Source organism: Neomonachus schauinslandi, chromosome 11 (genome assembly GCF_002201575.2).
Source record: "Neomonachus schauinslandi chromosome 11, ASM220157v2, whole genome shotgun sequence".
Lineage (NCBI taxonomy): Eukaryota > Metazoa > Chordata > Mammalia > Carnivora > Phocidae > Neomonachus > Neomonachus schauinslandi.
In genome coordinates this window covers 73,283,928-73,302,870 of record NC_058413.1, presented here as the reverse complement: position 1 = coordinate 73,302,870, position 18,943 = coordinate 73,283,928, and the positions used below count along the sequence as shown (strand labels likewise).

At 42.9% G+C, this 18,943-nt stretch overlaps 1 protein-coding gene across 1 annotated transcript in view; it reads right to left on the bottom strand.

The window, feature by feature from the left end:
- Positions 1–908: 908 nt before the first annotated feature.
- PIWIL4 (piwi like RNA-mediated gene silencing 4) overlaps positions 909–18,943 on the bottom strand; it is a 43,128-nt gene continuing 25,093 nt past the window's right edge. Inside the window, exons 11-20 of the mRNA XM_021679075.2 lie at positions 18,361–18,472; positions 16,906–17,090; positions 14,269–14,341; positions 9,202–9,402; positions 8,101–8,204; positions 5,873–5,943; positions 4,327–4,480; positions 2,391–2,516; positions 2,148–2,295; positions 909–1,458 (exon numbers count right to left, since the gene is read on the bottom strand). Of these exons, the coding sequence (XP_021534750.1) occupies positions 1,342–1,458; positions 2,148–2,295; positions 2,391–2,516; positions 4,327–4,480; positions 5,873–5,943; positions 8,101–8,204; positions 9,202–9,402; positions 14,269–14,341; positions 16,906–17,090; positions 18,361–18,472 (1,291 nt within the window). The 3' untranslated portion in view covers positions 909–1,341. The remainder of the gene's footprint in view (positions 1,459–2,147; positions 2,296–2,390; positions 2,517–4,326; positions 4,481–5,872; positions 5,944–8,100; positions 8,205–9,201; positions 9,403–14,268; positions 14,342–16,905; positions 17,091–18,360; positions 18,473–18,943) is intronic.

Below are 18,943 nucleotides of genomic sequence, written 5' to 3'. Positions count from 1 at the left end.
GTCAGATGCTGGGATCCCTTAGGAAGGCAAGGCCCGAGAATGGACAATCCAGTTTAGCAAAGAGGAGGTCGTTAGTGACCTTGACAAAAGCCATGTTGCTGTAGTGGGTGTGGTGAATTCTGACTGGAGTAAGGAATTTGATAGATGAAGCGTCGGCTACTCTCTGAGAAGTTTTTCTATAAAGAGGAGCAAAGAAATGGGGTGGTCACTGGAGGACGAAGTAGTTCTGTCTTTAGAATGGAAGGACTAACAGCCTATGGGTGATGAGGCCGGGGATGACCCAGGGTGAGGGAAGAAGGGCTGCTGCCGGAGGGAGAGGAAGAATTCCAGGAGCAGCTCCCTTCCTAGGTCAGCGGGAGCGGGATGTGGTACCTGCATGAGCAGAGACATGGTTCATTTGCGATGACAGGGCCGGGGGGGAGGGGGGGCTCCGCACACAGCTGCCCTGCGGTGGGGGGAGGGGACGGGGCCTGGGCCAGCTCTCTTCTTGTGGAATCCGTTTTCTCAGTGCCGTGGGAAGCAAGGTCATCAGTGAGAGCACCTGCTTTTAAGTGAAATCAAGTACCTTCAAGAGGGCACCTGGGTGGCTCAGTTGGTTAAGCGACTGCCTTCGGCTCAGGTCATGATCCTGGAGTCTCGGGATCGAGTCCCGCATCGGGCTCCCCGCTCGGCGGGGAGTCTGCTTCTCCCTCTGACCCTCCCCCCTCTCATGTGCTCTCTCTCTCTCAAATAAATAAAAATCTAAAAAAAAAAAAAAAGTACCTTTAAGAGAGCAGGTGGTATGTTCTGATTTAGAAACATCACTCCGAGTGGTGGTGGTGTGGTTAGCGGGTAAGTCTGTGCTGAAAACCAATCATGAGGTTTGCATGTAACTTCAACTGAAATCCAAACAACAGTAAACACATACACGATGCTCTGAATTTTTTTTATTTTCTAATAACTATTTGAACCACTCTACAAAACATTCTACATTATTTAACAAAACTTCTGTAAAATTTAGAGTGGGAATTAGACCCCATTTCCTTACCCTCAAAAACATCTTGCAAACACTTATTTTCTTAGAGGATATTCAGCTTTGTGGAATTACTTACAGATGATGGTACCTTTTAGTTCCATCTACCAGCATGAGAATTTACCGTGAGCAGAAAACTCTTTAAAACAAAACACTATACATTTCTTTTTAACCATTTCAGATTAAGCTGTGTTGGGTGTTTTTCCAAAAGTTACGAGTAAGCTCAGTCTCCTTTCCCCGGTCACAGGCTCGCATTTGTGGCAGGTTTGTACAAAACCCACCCACTACTCCTCAGACTGCTCATCTAGGGACGCCCGTGGTTCCCGTCGTCACAGGTAGAAGAGAGAGTTGGCTAATTCCAAACTCGGTTCTTTGTGAATGCTCTGTGCCACCAGGAGGGTCAGCTTGTGTGCGTACTGACACGGGGCTGGGATGCTGATTAAGCCCTGAGGAGAAAACGTATTGACAGCAATTAAGAGGGTAACCTGTTCTTCAAAATAATCTATGTTCCTGAGTTTTATCCTCTGCTAATCCCAGACACAGTCGAAGGCATTCGCGGTAGACTTACTAAACTCGGCCGACAAAGGGCCACCGCATCACGGGGAGTACAGGCTCAGCGGGCGAGACGGGGCGGAGGGCCAGTTGGGCTCTGATGAACTGGGAGCCGGGAGCCATCACACTTAGTGCTAATCTACGTTTCCTGTGACTTGAGGCTCCAAGGGGCTCAGAGCAAACCTTGGCCTTGGACTTTGAGAGCAGCCCTGGGCTTCGTGCACGGAAACACAGAACAGACGCGTCCTCACGTTCCCACCAGACACGGCTTCAATTTCTTCAACTGCAACTTGGAAATAACAATACCCCGAGTGCCTCCCCGGCTCGCATACGAGAATGCATAGAATAAAGTCCTAAATAAATACTAATGTTCGAAGTAATAATAATAATGTTAACAGTTATTGCTGCTTCATTTCTATGACAGACCGGGTTTCTCCCACTGTGGACTCAGAACTCATTCATTCATTCATTCCTGCATGCATGCATGCATTCCTCCCTCGTGAAGTCAGGCGCTGTGCTGGGGGAGTTGGGTGACTTCGCCGGGCGGGAGCACTGAGCGTCCGTGTCCCACAGCGTCACTCACCGGCCAGTTGTAGTACACGTGGCACAGTTTGAAGGTGAGTCTCTGCATGTGGTCGGGCTTCAAGCCGTTGTCGTCGTAGATGACGTTATAGTGGGTGGGAGTAACCGTTCCCCGGGTGGCAGCCTGACTGATCAAGTAGAAGTCGTACCTGGGGGAAAACCGGCAGGAATGTGAGAAAGAGGCCTGACGCAGAGAACGCGCAGCGAACGTTTCACTGAAAACCGGCTTTCGAACAGCACTTGCCATTCAGGGCGTGTGGCTTCTGAGTCCACCACGGTGCCGAGCGGCGGGTTCTGCACCGACCGGCTCACTTCGGTGAAGAACCGCGGTGCACACTTCTTCCTGACCACAATCACCGACAGTTTGATGCTTGGAACCAGAAAGGCAAAAAGTGAGATGCAGAGAACCAAAACGAAGCTTGCAGCTTTCTATTCATCTTTCTTGGTAATTTCTAGAGAAATAAATTCACTCATTAGAAAAACACTGCAAAAATGAAGAAAGTCAAAATTACCCCCAACCTCAACTCCCCCTGCCCTGAGATGCACAGTTTTCAAAATTAGAGATTGTTCTTATTTGTGGCAAAAGTATGGCATGTCCACTCACCTGGCTGGTTTATATCACTTGGACAGGACGGGGGGAATGGTTAGTAAGGCAATGAGCTCCAACTAGCACTTCTAAAGGAAGATTTTCCAGAATTTTCCATGGAGACAAGATTTCCTTTTTTCCATTAGCAATAGTCACCCTATTTCACCTTCACCCTTCCTCTCAATTTCTGAATAGCAAGAGACCCACAAGTTCCTCTTACTCCTCAATCGTCGTTCCTGAGTCCTGCAGGACACATGCCTGGGAGGACGGACGGATGGACCAAATGTACATTTGGGCCAAATGTTGAATGACCAAGGATTAAAGTCAGGATTTGGTAAAACCAAATCCAAATACTGGTCATCATTCTCAAAGGAACCTCTGGGATGCAAAGATTATGGGGAAATCTCACTTTAAGCATTTTACTTTAAAAATATATTATTGTAGGGGCGCTCGGGTGGCCCAGTTGTTAAGCGTCTGCCTTCGGCTCAGGTCATGATCCCAGGGTCCTGGGATCGAACCCTGCATTGGGCTCCCTGCTCCGCGGGAAGCCTGCTTCTCCCTCTCCCAATCCCCCTGCTTGTGTTCCCTCTCTCGCTGTGTCTCTCTCTGTCAAATAAATAAATAAAATCTTAAAAAAATATATATATATATTATTGTTTTCAATATTGAAACTTTTAAAAGTTGATGTCATATTGCAAGAAAACTCCTTAGCTCTGTCAGCTGCTAAATGTATTCCTGCTAGCCCTAAATTGCATGCTTGTGATTCTGAATAGACACAGTCACCTGAGGTCAGTGGGGAGGGAGAGATTTGGGCTGTGGGGCTCTGGAGGCAGCTGCCAGCGATACTGCCCCCAAGCCATTATGCTCTCCCTCCTCGCTGACCGTCCCTCATGAGGTCCGGGCTCAGCTCCTCCGCACCTCATGGCGGCAACTTTGCCGGTGGTGCTGACGGTGTCACCCGACAGACGAATGCGGTGCTCTGCTTGGAGTAAGATGCTCTCCGAATATTTTAAGAAGCCAATTAAGATTACCATCCTCCCCCGTTTGTCAGTTCTAGTATTTTCCTTGCACCTGACACTTGACACACTCACTGAGGAAAACGTACCGCACCACTGAATCTAGAAACGTGGCGATGGAGCAAGGTGTTTAGGGTGGTCTGATCATCGGCAGCCCAGCCGGCCCTGCCCTCCACTGCTTTCAGCACCTCCCACCGACCTTAGCCGCACACCAGGGCCTGCACTTGAGGGGCCTTAGCCCTGGCTGTTGGATTTGGGCCTTGAATTTCAAACTGCAGCTTGTTTAGTTCTGCGGCTTATCAATATGCATGAAGCATCTTCCCCGCCAGCAGCCCTGTGGGCTTCCTGCTGAATCTCCGCATGAGCTGTTTTGCAGGACACCTGCCTTCCTCCAGGTGCCCCCACCCGGGCTCACCCCACCCTATTCACGGAAGAGCAACGTGACCACGCTCCAAGCCAGGGGAAATCTAACCATCCGGCTGTACCCACAGGATGCAAACACACAGCCACACTCCTTTTAATAGTTATAATCAATGTGCGATCATCGCGAGTGTGGGGAAAGAACGGTAATTGAATACCTGGCATTTGAACTTGCTTGCGTCACACTGCTCAGCAGCTGCGGAACCTCGTACTCAGTCAGTGTTTGCAGCTGCCCGTCCCCTACGCCGTCCCGGTACACGACTACGCGTGCCGGCAGAGCGTGGTTGTGGTCGTACCATCTGCTGAGCGCTCCTGCAGAACGTGGTGTTGGTCAGAAGAGAATGGCTCGTCCGACGCCAACAAGGAATAACATCCTCTTAGAGTTCAATGTTTTAGAGAAGTCCGTTATTACGGACCACTATAAAAGAGGGTAATTCCTAACTTGAGTTGTAACTGCAATAATATAAAAGCGGGTAACTTTAGGGAACATTTGGCATCTCGGCTATTTGAGGAATCATAATGGTTTCTATGGTATAACATCTTCTTAAACTTAGCATACACCTCTGTAGTGACATTTTAATATTTAAGCAATAAATGAAGTCATGCAATAGACATACAAATTCCCCAAACCAAATTAATACTAATTTAGTTCCTCCGAGTCTTTTTTAAATGCTATCAATAGATACAGACTGGATAATTTCATGTCATTTTCTTCCCCAACAAGCATAAATACGAAGACATAAGGAAAGGATGTGGCCACCCCTCTGAAAGCATCTCTTACCATGGACTCACCCAATTCGCTTCTAAGTTGCACCGACAATGCAAACTCTGAGAACATTTCCACCACTCCAACCAGAAACCGCCCCAAGACAGAGACCAGACAGTAACTTTTACTCAACACAAACTTTTCACAACTACTTTAAAAAAAGGATCAAGTTTTGAAGTGAGGGTAAGATAATATAATACTTATTTTCAGGTATATATTGGGCAATTGTTTTAGAAGAGTTTGTCGGGGAAATTCATTTTAGTTCAACAGAAGATGATCATATAAGGTAAGGCCATAACCAACACACATCACCAAATTCACTTTTTTAGGAAACAATATTTACAACCTCCCCCCACCCCCAGAGTTTATAGATGGGAAAAATGCACATCAGGAGAGGAAGTGAATTGTATGAGCTGCATTGCGAGGGAGCGCCAAAGCCAGACCCCGACCAGGGCTGGGGAGGAGATGGGGACGGGAGCCCCAGATACTGTTCCCACCGCATCCCACCCTGAAGAAGGCGCTCTTCCTCGCCTGCCTTCTTCCCCATCTTCTCCTGCTATGCCGCACTTCATCTGCCAGCATTCCTATCCCGGCCCCAAAGGCTTCCTTCCTAGTTCTAGACCTCACACCACTCTGTCACAATCCTTGTTTCTCTGGGATAGATTCCTTTGGTCTTTGCACTGCTTGCCAGAGCCACCAGCAGCTACAAAGTGCCCTTCCTGTTGGCTTTCTGTTTATTGCACACAGATGACACATGTAGATTCTACAGCATCTGTGAGCATGGGGCAGGACACAGCTGGGAATCTCCCACCGGGTGACAGTCGCCTCGGGCAGGCTTAGGGCATCTGCTTCCACCGCTTGGTCTGCTATGGGCACACGGACTCTGGGTCGGAAAGACTAGCGCTCAGAGCCCACCCCCACTGCTATACTTTGAGTACCAGTCATGAAAACTTTTAAGCAATCTGCAACATCAGTTGTTGTTCTCTGGAGGATACAGCGAGAAAACCACCTAAAGTGAGAAAAACACAAAAGTAAAGTTCAAATTCAAAATGTCTTCTATAAACATGCATTAGGATTAAATGAAGAAACAGAACAACCTAAGTGTCCACCGACAGAAGAATGGATAAAGATGATGTGTGCATGCATGCGCGCACACACAAAATACTATTTAGCCACACAAAAGAATAAAATCTTGTCATTTGTGATGACATGGATGGACCTTGAGGACATTAGGCTAAGTGAAATAAGTCAGAGAAAGACAAGTACTGTATGATCTCACTTGTATGTGAAATTAAGAAGAGAAAAAAAAAAAGCTTCTAGATACAGGGGCAGACTGGTGGGGTGGGGTGGGGGCCTTGGGTGAAGGAGATCAAAGGATACAAACTTCCTGATAGAAAATAAGTCAGTCTTGAGGATGTAATGAACAGCATGGTGAGCATAGTTAATAACACCTGCTGCACATTTGAAAGTTGCTGAAAGAGTAGATCTTGAAAGTCCTCATCACAAGAAAAATGAATTTTATGACTATGCATGTGATGATGTTAACTAGACTTACTGTGGTGATCATTTTGCAATATGTACAAATATTCAATCAGTAGGTTGAACACTGAAACTGATAAAATGTTGTATGTCATTATACCTCAATCGAAATAAAAAGAAACAGACATTATGAGTAGTACTTAATGCTCACGATTTTGTATATGCTATATGAGCACAATTATATTAAAAACCTCCCCTCCCCAAAAGAAATTTATTGGTAAGAGAAACTAAAGCATAGTGCTGGCATCAGACATAGTTGGGTTCAAATCCTGCTGGCATGCTCACCAGCCATGTGAACCTAAGCCTCGGTTTCTTCATCTGTACCAAGGACATATGCAAGGTGGTAAGGTAGTTACTACCTCATAAGGTTGTAAAAATTAAATTAGATAATATATATAAAGGACTTAGCACAGTACTTGGCACAAAATAAGCAATAATAAATAGAAGCCACATTATTATTATTACAAAGGAATTTATTAGTTTAGCAGATCTACTTTCAAAATATTCAAAGATTTCTCAAGCATAAACTTCTACTCCTATCAATGAGCCTTTTGGACTTGAAATCTGAACATGATTCACTTATTTTAATTTCAGAAGAAGTTCTCCTGCTTAAGTCATTAATTAAATAAAAGCACTTGGAAAATGAAAGTCATGGCTTAGTGGTAAGTATGCATCAACATTATTATATAACCAATAAGGACACAATTAGGAATGTGGCTAACAAACTGGAAATCCTTTATCTGCTTGATTAACGAAGTGACAGATGGGATCTCATACAACCTGGAATGAATTTGGAGTCACACCGCTACTCTTCCTGTTTCTCACCATCCCAAATATATACCTTACCACAAATTTACCTTTGTGGTAAAAGCTATTTGATAGCTTTTACCACAAATAGCTTACATCCAGGAATAAAATACGTCACAAACAGCTCCTGCAGCCTCAAAACACACTGCTTAGTTGCAAATAATGAAACAATTCTAAGAACTACAATTTATTAAGTACTATGAGTCAATATTTAATGTGTTACCCCTGAACCTGCTTATGTTTTCAACAGCTGCATAAATAACTACATCAACTCTCTGCAAGTGTTAATAACAACACGCATGTATTGAGCATATTGAGGCTGTGTTTTAAGCACTTTATCTTAGGTAATTTCCATACATGCCCTATGAAATAGGCATCATTGTCATCCTCATTTTACAGGTAACTACAAGTGACGCACAGCAAGCTTAAACAGCCAGATGTCAGACACAGAATAAGTAAGTGGCAGATCAGGATACAAATCCAAGCAATCTGAATCCAAAGCTCAGCGGCTTGACATAATATATGTGAAGTTCCTAGTACAGTACCCAGAACAGTGCAGATGTATAGAAAACAAATTCGTAAGAATTTCCATCACCCATCATTTTGGGAATATGATAGGTATATGAGTGATAGCTTGTCCTGATGTCTGCATAAATATAGTTTTTTCATAAGGCTACATATTATCTTGATATTATCAATTTATGACTAAAGTTTCATATTTTTAAAATGAGTGAGGAATACAAACTGTTTCCTGCTGTATGGTTTTTAGCTAAACCACAAACAATAATTAGAGAATATGTTGGGGTAATTGTAAAAGTACCTGGTGATTCCGGGGTTAATACTGGCCACAAATCCAACCACCACCATTCCCTTGCTGAATTCATCTTTACAGACATCGATACCGACCACCATCAGGGACTTTAACTGTGAAAGTAAATTTTTCATGATTTAATGGAATGGGGCATCATTTCCCCAAGTGATGATTTAATATCTTTTGAACTTTTAAATAATGAACTTTTGAAAAAAACCGTCCCTAGTTATTAAACTGTTTAAAGTGAAGCTATATACCAGCGAGACCAAGGGCCTGAGGAAGCAGGCTATTAAAACAGAAAGCAAAGAGACTAAAAGATGCAGGGCTGGCTGTGGCGCACACTTCGCTTCAGAGCCCCACTGCAGTAGCTACCGTCCTTTGGGGAGATGGACCAGTGTCTTCGGTGGCTGGAGAGGTTCCAGGAGGTGGTCAGTCATTTATCAGGGCCTCTGGGCTGTGGGGATCTGAAGGGGAAGTCCATTCCCCACTCTTCAGATGTCTAGGGGACCCTCACGGCTCAGTGGCTCTGCACCCCCTGGAGGCAGCCAGGGCTCCCCGCCTACATCCTGCTGATGGAAATGTAAGGAACGGACAACATTCCTTCACTTCTCATCCCCTCCCCTCCTTCTTCCTTCCACAGTGGCCAATAGTTCAGGAAGGAGAAGAGGACTTTCTCAGTTGCCACCACAGATCAAGATCAGAGCTCTGCCGGCCGCCCGAGCCCCGGGGAGGCCCCTCCAGGGTGCGGAGCTCCTCTGAGGGCCAGCAGCTGCTGAAAGCTGATAAAAGCAGAGACCCCGGGGCACAGATTTCCTGTAGCAGCAGGACGGTCCCAGATCAAGGCCCTCCAAGTCTCTGCCAACCCAGATTCTCGGTCATGAAACATGCTGTTAACAGCTCACCCGAAGCTCCCAGACAACGGGAGCCACACCTCAGCTTCTGGATGGTGTCCCGAGTCACACCGGAACCCAGAGCCCACAGACAGCAGACCCAACAAACAAAACAAACACTTCTGGGATCATGGGAAAATATCTCCCACTTGGATTTCATTGTTAAATTAATGAAAGGACTGATTGATTGCTAAAAGGAAAAGACTGTCAGACTGCTCACAGGGATCTCGACAGCCCACAGCTCGCCTCCGAGTTTGCAGGCCATTTGCATGGCGATCTTGGTGGCGATGCTCATCATCATTCCCTGTTTATTCAAGGTCCGAGTGAGCACACACTGGCTCGGCACTGGGCAGACGGAGCTCAGATATTTTTTAATGGAATCATAGTAGCTCTTCTGATTAGAAGGCAGGATACACATTACCTAAAAGGAAAAAAAAGAAGAAAAATGTTAGTTTACTTACGCTTAGAAGCAGCTTTACAAAAACTGAGGGGCACCTCAGTCGGTTAAACGTCCGACTCTTGATTTGGGCTTAGGTCATGAATGATCTTCAGGGTTGTGAGATGGAGCCCTGAAGTCAGGCTCCGCCCTAGGCTCCAAGCCTGCTTAAGACTCTCTTTCTCCCTCTCCCCCTGCCCCTCCCCCCCCACCTCACGCATGTGTGCTCTCTCAAAAAAATAAATGCATGGATTCTCCAAATATCTCTTGCCCTTAAATTCCGAAGAAGCAAATACTAACATGCCTAAAGTTGTCTTAAACGGCCCTTAACCACTGACAATTGGTCAATGCCACTTGAAACGCCCTTTTATCAGCCGCCTGCTCTGCAGTCCCACTCCAAAGCTACCCACCCCTCTTGGCTTTCCCTGCCTCACATCTCTTCTGATTTGATTGTTAGGCTCCCCAAATTCCCTCCTAACCTAGCTCCTTCTCCAGCTCCCTCCCTGCCCCCTTATTGGCCCTTTCCTGTGGCTCCCCAGCTCTCATTCCCCACCATCTCCTCCCCCAGCCTGACCCACACATAGGCCAAGTGGAGGATTAGCTTACAAAGTGGTCTTTTCTAGGTACTAGGTACTAGACAACAAAAATAAAATAAACAAACAAGTATTTGTTTGTTTACTTTGACTTGGGAGTAAGGATATGGCGGGGGAGGGAAAATAAGGAGAAAGAAGCTTCAGGTCCCCAGGTATTTTTAAATTCTACCATCTCTTTCACCGCCCCTATTTCTTATCAGGTGTTTCTCTCCGAAGGGCCTCTCCTGGCCTACCTACATCTTCTGTCTTTTAGCCAAATTATAGAAAAGACAGGCACTGTTATGATTAGCAGAAGACAAAGTGATTTTCCACCTACAGATCTGTTCAAAATATAATGTCAAGGGCTAAAATTATTTACACTTAATTATATAAAATAGGGAAATATATTTGTCAGCAAAATCCTCTTAGAAGTCTTCCTTCCATCCTATGAATTTGGGGCCAAGCCAGGTAGGTGACACAACAAAGCAGTGGTCCAACGGGGACTGGGGCCAAAAGAAGGTGAGAGACAAGTGAGATCTGTTGCCTATGAGGGGATGGAGGTGTAAGCGATATGTGAATAACAGGAGCCATGCTTCCCCCATCAGAGAAGGGAGGTACAAACATGGATGTGGGGAACACATCCCTGTGCTATTGGACTGGAACTGGAGGTGTGGACATGTTTTTAACATATACATACACACACACGGTAATAACACAGATGTAAGTGTGTATGTATCTACAGTCAACCCTTGAACAACTGTGCAGGTCCATTTGTATGCAGATTTTTTGATAAATATAGTCCAGTACTGTAAATGTATCTCCTCTCCCTTACAATTTTTTTAAAATTTTTTATTGTTATGTTAATCACCATACATTACATCATTAGTTTTTGATGTAGTGTTCCATCTTAATAATATTTTCTTTTCTCTAGCTTATTTTAAGAATACAGTATATGGTATATATAAAATACAAAATATGTGTTAATCGACTATGTTAATAGGGCTTCCAGTCAACAGTTGGCTAAGGAATTAAATTTGGTGGGAGTCAAAAGTCATACAGGGATTTTTGGCTGTGCAGGGGTCTGTACCCCTAACTCTCACATTGTTCAAGGGTCAACTATATATGAGTACATATATGTAGACACATGCTACACATATTCCTAGCTATGCCCATTGAGAAAGCCAGGGGGCAGTGACACCCCAATAACAAATGAGCACACCTAGTTGACCAGATTTTGATTTCTAAATACTGTTCTCTACCAAAAGGCATCACGGCTCATTGAGAAATATCTAATTCCAGAGCTGGGCAGCAAAACTTCAAGATTAACTTGGAATACCTTATTGTGCCAGACAGTAAGGAAGTGTCCCAAAAAAGATGGGGACATGTCAAAAAGACACAGAAACCAATCTGAATGGGTCTCCCACTAACAAAATCAGGAATAATTTCGGCATCAAAATAAATAACAGTAGTAATAGATGATAAGCTGGTAAATAAAATAGGAAACCATGAATCCATAGCGATATAAATAACTGAACAAAGAAATGGGGAGAAGAGAAAGCTCTTCCTTGTAACATAATGCTACCTACTAAATGTAGAAGGAAATACAATGCTACATACTAAATGTATGAAATGAGAAAGCCACCATTTGGCAATCACCATAGTAATAATGGGTTCAGATAAGAATTATCAATGGATTCTGAAACTAGCAGGTAAAAGTTTGATGAGAAACAGCATATTTACATAGTCTCAAAGTATCTTTCTGCAAAAAACAAAAACACCTGATTAATTACAAAGAGAAGAGTAGATGTACAACAGAGAAACTTGGCAGATACCACCTTAATGGGGTACCTCCCAGTAGGACGTATTAAGAAAACAAGATCATTGCTGCAATACTCTTGCCAAAAGTGCATAACCTGAATTGAATTATAAGGAAACATCAGACAAACCCAAATTAAAGGACATTATATAAAATAACTGATCTATACTCTTCAAAATTGGAAGGTCATCAAAACTATGGAACTGTTCCAGATTGAAGGAGGGTCTAAAGAGACAAGACAGCTAAGTGCAATGCATCAGATCCTTTTACTAGAGAGGACATTTTGAGGACAAATGGAGAAACGTGAATGGAGTCTGTGGATTAGCTGGTCTTACTGTTTCCTGCTTTTGATGGTTATCCCATGGTTCTGCAAGAGAGTGACCTTGCTTGTACAGAATATGCACTAAAGTATTCAAGGGCAATAGGGCATCATGTCTGTAACCTACTCTCAAACGGTTCAGGGGAAAAAATGACAGACAGACAGATATAGGAAGGAAGGAAATGATAAAGCAAATACGATAAAATGTCAACAATTGGGAGAATCTGGGTGACCGGTATATGGGAGTTCTTTGTACAATTTTTGCGATCTTTCGTTAAGTTTTATTTTGTTTTTTGTTTGTTTGTTTTTATTATTCTTATGTTAATCCCCATACATTACATCATTAGTTTTAGATGAAGTGTTCCATGATTCATTGTTTGTGCATAACACCCAGTGCTCCATGCAGAACGTGCCCTCCTCAGTACCCACCACCAGGCTAACCCATCCTCCCACCCCCCCTCCCCTCTAGAACCCTGTTTGTTTTTCAGAGTCCATCGTCTCTCATGGTTCGTCTACCCCTCCGATTTCCCCTGCTTCATTCTTCCCCTCCTGCTACCTTCTTCTTCTTCTTCTTTTTTTTTTTTTCTTAACATATATTGCATTATTTGTTTCAGAGGTACAGATCTGAGATTCAACAGTCTTGTACAATTCACAGCGCTTACCAGAGCACATACCCTCCCCAGTGTCTATCACCCAGTCACCCCATCCCTCCCACACCACCCCCCACTCCAGCAACCCTCAGTTTGTTTCCTGCAATTAAGAATTCCTCATATCAGTGAGATCATATGATACATGTCTTTCTCTGTTTGACTTATTTCACTCAACATAATACCCTCCAGTTCCATCCACGTCATTGCAAATGGCAAGATCTCATTCCTTTCGATGGCTGCATAATATTCCATTGTATAGATATACCACATCTTCTTTATCCATTCATCTGTCAATGGACATCTTGGCTCTTTCCACAGTTTGGCTATTATGGACATTGCTGCTATAAACATCGGGGTGCACGTACCCCTTCGGATCCCTACTTTTGTATCTTTGGGGTAAATACCCAGTAGTGCAATTGCTGGATCATATGGTAGCTCTATTTTCAACTTTTTGAGGAACCTCCATACTGTTTTCCAGAGTGGCTGCACCAGCTTGCATTCCCACCAACAGTGTAGGAGGGTTCCCCTTTCTCCGCATCCCCGCCAACATCTGTTGTTTCCTGACTTGTTAATTTTAGCCATTCTGACTGGTGTGAGGTGGTATCTCATTGAGGTTTTAATTTGGATTTCCCTGATGCCGAGCGAAGTTTTATTTTGTTTTTAAGGGGAGAAAAGTGCTCTTAGTGTTAGAATTCCCTTTGTTTAATATATCATCCCCACGGGCCTTTTTTTGTGTCTGACTAAAAGAAAAACAGACATGGCTACACTGCTTTGCGGGAGATGCAGAGAGGCATGCTGGGAGTCTGGATGCATGTATTAGGGAGGTAAGACACTGCAGTGCAGTGAGAGGCTGGGGCCTGGGACAAGAGGAAGCATTTCCAAGAAATAAGAAAGGCTGAGAGATTTTCAAGAACAAGGATGCCAATTTTAACTTGTCTGCAGTGTTGGGGTGTGTTCTACTCATGCCTTGGCCCCAAACCCTCCACCAAGCCAGCTCCACCCATGCACACACACAGTGCTTTGGGAAATGAGGCAGTTGTGGGAGCTGATGTAGCGCAGGGGGCATGGCACTCGGGAAAGAGGCGAGAACCCAGAGGAAGCCGCCATAGTGACACAGAAAAACCCAAGCTCTCCCAAGAACCCACTGAAACACTGGGGGCCCCAGCATTTATGGGGTACGATGGGAGTCACTTTATCTTAAATCTTAAATAAAAGATGACCCCCCAGCAAGTTAAAAAATGTAGACATTCAAGAGGATGAGATAGGAGTAAAAATAAGTATTTAAAAATTAATATTAGAAATATGAAAAGGAAATAAAGTATTGATTAAAATACTAAGATTAATACTTTCTTGGGTTCTTGGGGAAATGCAGAGACATTTGCAAACATATCATGGGAGAATGTGCTCACATTCCTTCTTCTAAGGAAAGAAGACTGTTAGATATAAAGAAAAAATTAAAATTATACATCAAAACAAAAATTATCCTATACTTACCAGCTGAACATTAGGATCAACATATTTCTGTAGAGCTTTAAGGAATGCAGCTGGATTTTCTTGTACTTTTATGCTACATAAAAAGATTAATTTTGAGGATATGTAATTCCCTTTTTAGTAACACATAATCATAGAGTTAAAAATAATACAGCTTTTTATAATCCCACTACAAGATACACCAAAACACTTACTAATCAATTTTATTAGCTTAAAAATAGTCTGGTGGAAAATGCATTTTCTCAATTGTATATAATCCCTACAATTAATAATTCTGTTGTTCAAAATGAGGTTAAAAGTGAGCTTTTGAAATCACAAGTCTCAATACCACGGGTCTGAAACCGCTTTGAGTTAAACTGGAATTAAAATTTCTCTATGGGCGCCTGGGTGGCTCAGTCGTTGAGCGTCTGCCTTCGGCTCAGGTCATGATCCCAGGGTCCTGGGATCGAGCCCCGCGTCGGGCTCCCTGCTCAGCGGGAAGCCTGCTTCTCTCTCTCCCACTCCCTCTGCTTGTGTTCCCTCTCTCGCTGTGTCTCTCTCTGTCAAATAAATAAGTAATATCTTTAAAAAAAAAAAAAGATTTCTCTAATACTGAATCTCTGTAAGAACTTTAAAAGTCTCAAAAATCATCAGATGAATGAGACCAGTTTATTCAACTAATCTGAATGGTTCAGACTAAAAGATTTTTTTTTCCTTAGTGACTGCTTGTTTGGAGCCTGGAATATTTAGCCTGTATCAATCAGTCAGCAAGTACTTATCTGTTCTGTGCTTACATTATGTTAGGGGCCAGACGCTATAGAAGTAATTCCCACACAGAGGACTTCATAGATAGTTTCTTTATGTAGAATCAGCTTCTGAGAGGTGTATAGGATTGGACTGTCCTAATGCCCAGTGGCCTTTTAAAACTTGCCCAGCAGGTGGCAGGACCACTGTTCCCTGCTCACTGATTCTAACTGAGCTCCAAGAATGGCCCGCCGCTCTGAAAACAACTAAATGTTCCTGACTTTTCCAAATCAATCTCTTGCATGCAGACTCAGCAGCCATCTTACTGTCCATTCTTTCCAAACTCATCAGGCAAGTGTTTCAGATAGGAGGAACTATGCATATAAATCCAGCAGGTAAAGGGCACCTAGGTGGCTCGGTCAGTTAAACACCAGGCTCTTGATTCCAGCTCAGGTCATGATCTTAGGGTCGTGAGATCTAGTCCCACACTGGGCTCTGCGGCCTGCTTAATTCTCTCTCTCCCTTTGCCCACCCCTCCCTCCCCACTCTCCCTCTCTCTAAAATAAATAAATAAATAAATAAATGTAACAGGGAAATGGATACTTCATGGGAAAGATAAAAGGATGGAATAAAATATGGGCTTTCAAATAAAACAGGCTAAGAACAGAACACGGCACGGGCTTGTGCGTAGAATTCACGTAAGAAAGAGCTTGTGCCGTCATCCCAAGCCAAGTCTGTGACTTGGGCTTGTTTCATTCATCTTTTCCTGCTTTTTTAGCTCCTGGGTTAAAAGAAATTAGAGCAGGTGAAACTGAAACCAGGCGATTTGTTAACAGATGTGATAAGAGATGCATTCTAAACTACAGCGTAAAATGAGACTTTGGGGACATCTTTGGTTTTCAACAATGCTTGTACTGCTGATGTAGTTAATTAGTAACCACGTGTTTAAAGAATAACTTCCCACCTTGCCAATTAGGACATTTGCCCTTCCACAATAACAGCAACAAAAAGAAGTATGCATTCCTCATATCAAGCTCAATAAAATGAGGCATGACCAATTTTACTGCTTTTCTAAAGCATAAACAATATCCAATTTTGAGTGATTGTGCATGTAGAGATCCCTTACTAAACTGAAAGCAATTTATTTATCTTTCTCATTCCCAGCAAATGGCATAGCATCTAGTATACAGTAGACACTCAATAAATGTTCAAAGACTAAATGCCCAGAAACTAATCTTCTACTACAGTAACAGAATCAGAAAAGCTTATTTCAGATCTATTTTTACATTAAATTTTCTTAAAGGGTATTTATTTGAGAGAATGAGTGGGCTGCAGGGGCAGAGGGAGAGAGAGAGAAAAACTCAAGGAGGCTCCATGCCCAGCGCGGAGCCCAATGTGGGACTCGATCTCATGACTCTGAGATCACGACCTGAACCGAAACCAAGAGTCAGACGCTTAACCGACTATACCACCCAGACGCCCCTCTTTCTTACATTAAATTATAAAGCATAAAATCTATCAAATAAGTCAGGAAATGCAACTTTTATATTTTTCAATATCCTGTTTCCTATTAAGTTTTATAAACAACTGATATGAAAGAATTAAGGAAAAAAAGTTAACGGACTTATTAAGGATTTATGGCCCAACTAGTACTGAAAAGATCTTGGAAGTAATGAGACTACTGCCTAAAGAACTGTGAAAACAGTTTTACAAAGACCAACATAAAATATATTTCAACTGTATAAAACTTCAGTCACTACAAAATCTATCTACTTATAACTATTTTCTTGGTACTTTATATTAGGAAACTTTACTGAGATAAAGCTTTTGTAGCTACATCAGCCATCGTTTCTGACCTTCTAACTAAACCAAATTAATAGATGAAAACAGTTGGGATGATTTCCTGTGTATTCTCACATTTTGGGGTAGTCCACATTAAATCCCATGGAACTTCCAACTCTCCTCAAGCAGTGCAGAAAATCCTCGGTCACATTTTCATCTCTGTTGCTACATATAATCAACCATTTATTCAAAGACTGTGCACTTAAAATCTTGCAATTTCGCATATTCTTGGACCACTCAGCAGCAGATCCAGGTTGACACTGAGAAAAATAATGACCATGAAAGGGTTGAACACATTTATTCAGAGAGCACCTCCACTCCTACTATTGTTATGGGCTGGTGCAAGACCCGGGAAAACTGCCCAAGACACTCTGAGGCCTGTGACCTTTAGTCTACTCAGTTCCTAGAACCCAAGTTCAGAAAAGCAAGCATTGGTCCAGAAGCCCATGACCACCGCTAGGGGGCGGGTTCTCCCATTTTAGTGCCCCTTCTCCTAAGAAGACCTGTTTCCATGCTAAAGAAATGCAACAAAATAGCTCTGAGAAAAATGATTTTGCTTACAGGGATGCTGATATAGATCATATTAAATATTTAAATCCTACTTCATATGTGGAATCGAAACTGAGCTTCTCTTTATTGACTCCTGACCACAATCTTAATGGGGGCCTACTTTTTGGTACTTTATAAACTTTGGTTCTGTTTTGCTTTTAAAAGTAGTTTTTCCTCAGCTTCTCCAGTGAGGGTTTTGGTAACTTGGATAGATTATAGAAAAGAAATGATGAAAAATTCCCATGCCATCAACACGAAACTTCCGTTGCTCAGTTACATTCGTTTAGACATGTCAGCTTATTATATGACAGAAAGATGAGAAGAGGGCCTTTAAAAATGAAATATGTAATTGGCTTCAAAAACTAGCAAAACAGAGGAGAAAGTAGAAAGATAATGCACCATTTTTGCACAAAATAGGTTCTTTTCTTCAACTGAAGCCTGAAAGAGGTGTCTCTTCAGGTTTCAGAATGCCCCTCTCCCTGGGGATGGGCTGGGGATGGGCTCTGGGCACATTCCTTCATGTTGATGGCAACCAAGCAGCATTTTACTTTGGGGGGAAAGAAAGAACCCTGGTATCAGGAAACACAGTCTATTGGAATTAACTCTCACCAGTTAAAACATTTTCTCAGGTACTATGGATTGTGTGTGTGTGAGAGAGAGAGAGAGAGAAGAGTACTACAACACCTAATAGGTGGGCATGTTTTAATTGTCATAGCATGAAATGCCATTTTTCTAATCCGTCGTTAAATGAGAAACCAAACCACACTGACCTAAATCAGGTCCAGTGGGTGCTAAGTCCTCACAAGTACACTCAGATTGAAAAGGAAAACAGAAGGGACCTCAAGGTTTAGAACAAAGGGAGGACATGGACATGGAGAAACCGAACGACTATTAGAAGACCACTAGTCACTCTTGCATATGGTCAAACGTACACATATTTAAGCAAATACTTTTAAATGAAAAAAGAATCACAGTACTTACTACATGGTCTTGCATTAATATTTTTTCTGAAGGCAAAACCCGCCCAGTCAGAGACATCTGGCATCCAAAATGCAGCCCCCAGGTCTCCAGTTCAAAACGAGCATCCTTGTTTCTGTTGACAGAATTGAGTTTTAAATCATTAATTATTTTCTAAAGACTTTATATCATTAGAGAGAGAATTATAACTTAATGAATTATTCAGAGACTAATTTTTTTTTTTAGGATTCCTGACTTCTATTTCTACTCACCATCTTTTTCCCCTGCTTAAACGAATGATGGGACAACTGAACCCATTTGGGACATGCAGAGATGGAGAAGGTTTCCAGTGTGGCACTCTGGTCAGCAAAATGGGCCTGTGAGCCAGACAGACCAGGGTTTAACTCCTAGTGCTGACATTTCATAATACGTAACCTTGAGTAAGATCAAATCTTTTAAAGCTACGGTTTCCTTTTTGGTAAAATGTAGGGATAATAAGCCTAGCTACTTCGGAGGGTTGATGTAAAGATTAAGCAGACATGGAAACTGCTACCACAGTTAGTGGTGTGCTCAATAAATGTTCGTCATTTTTCCCAATAAGAAACGT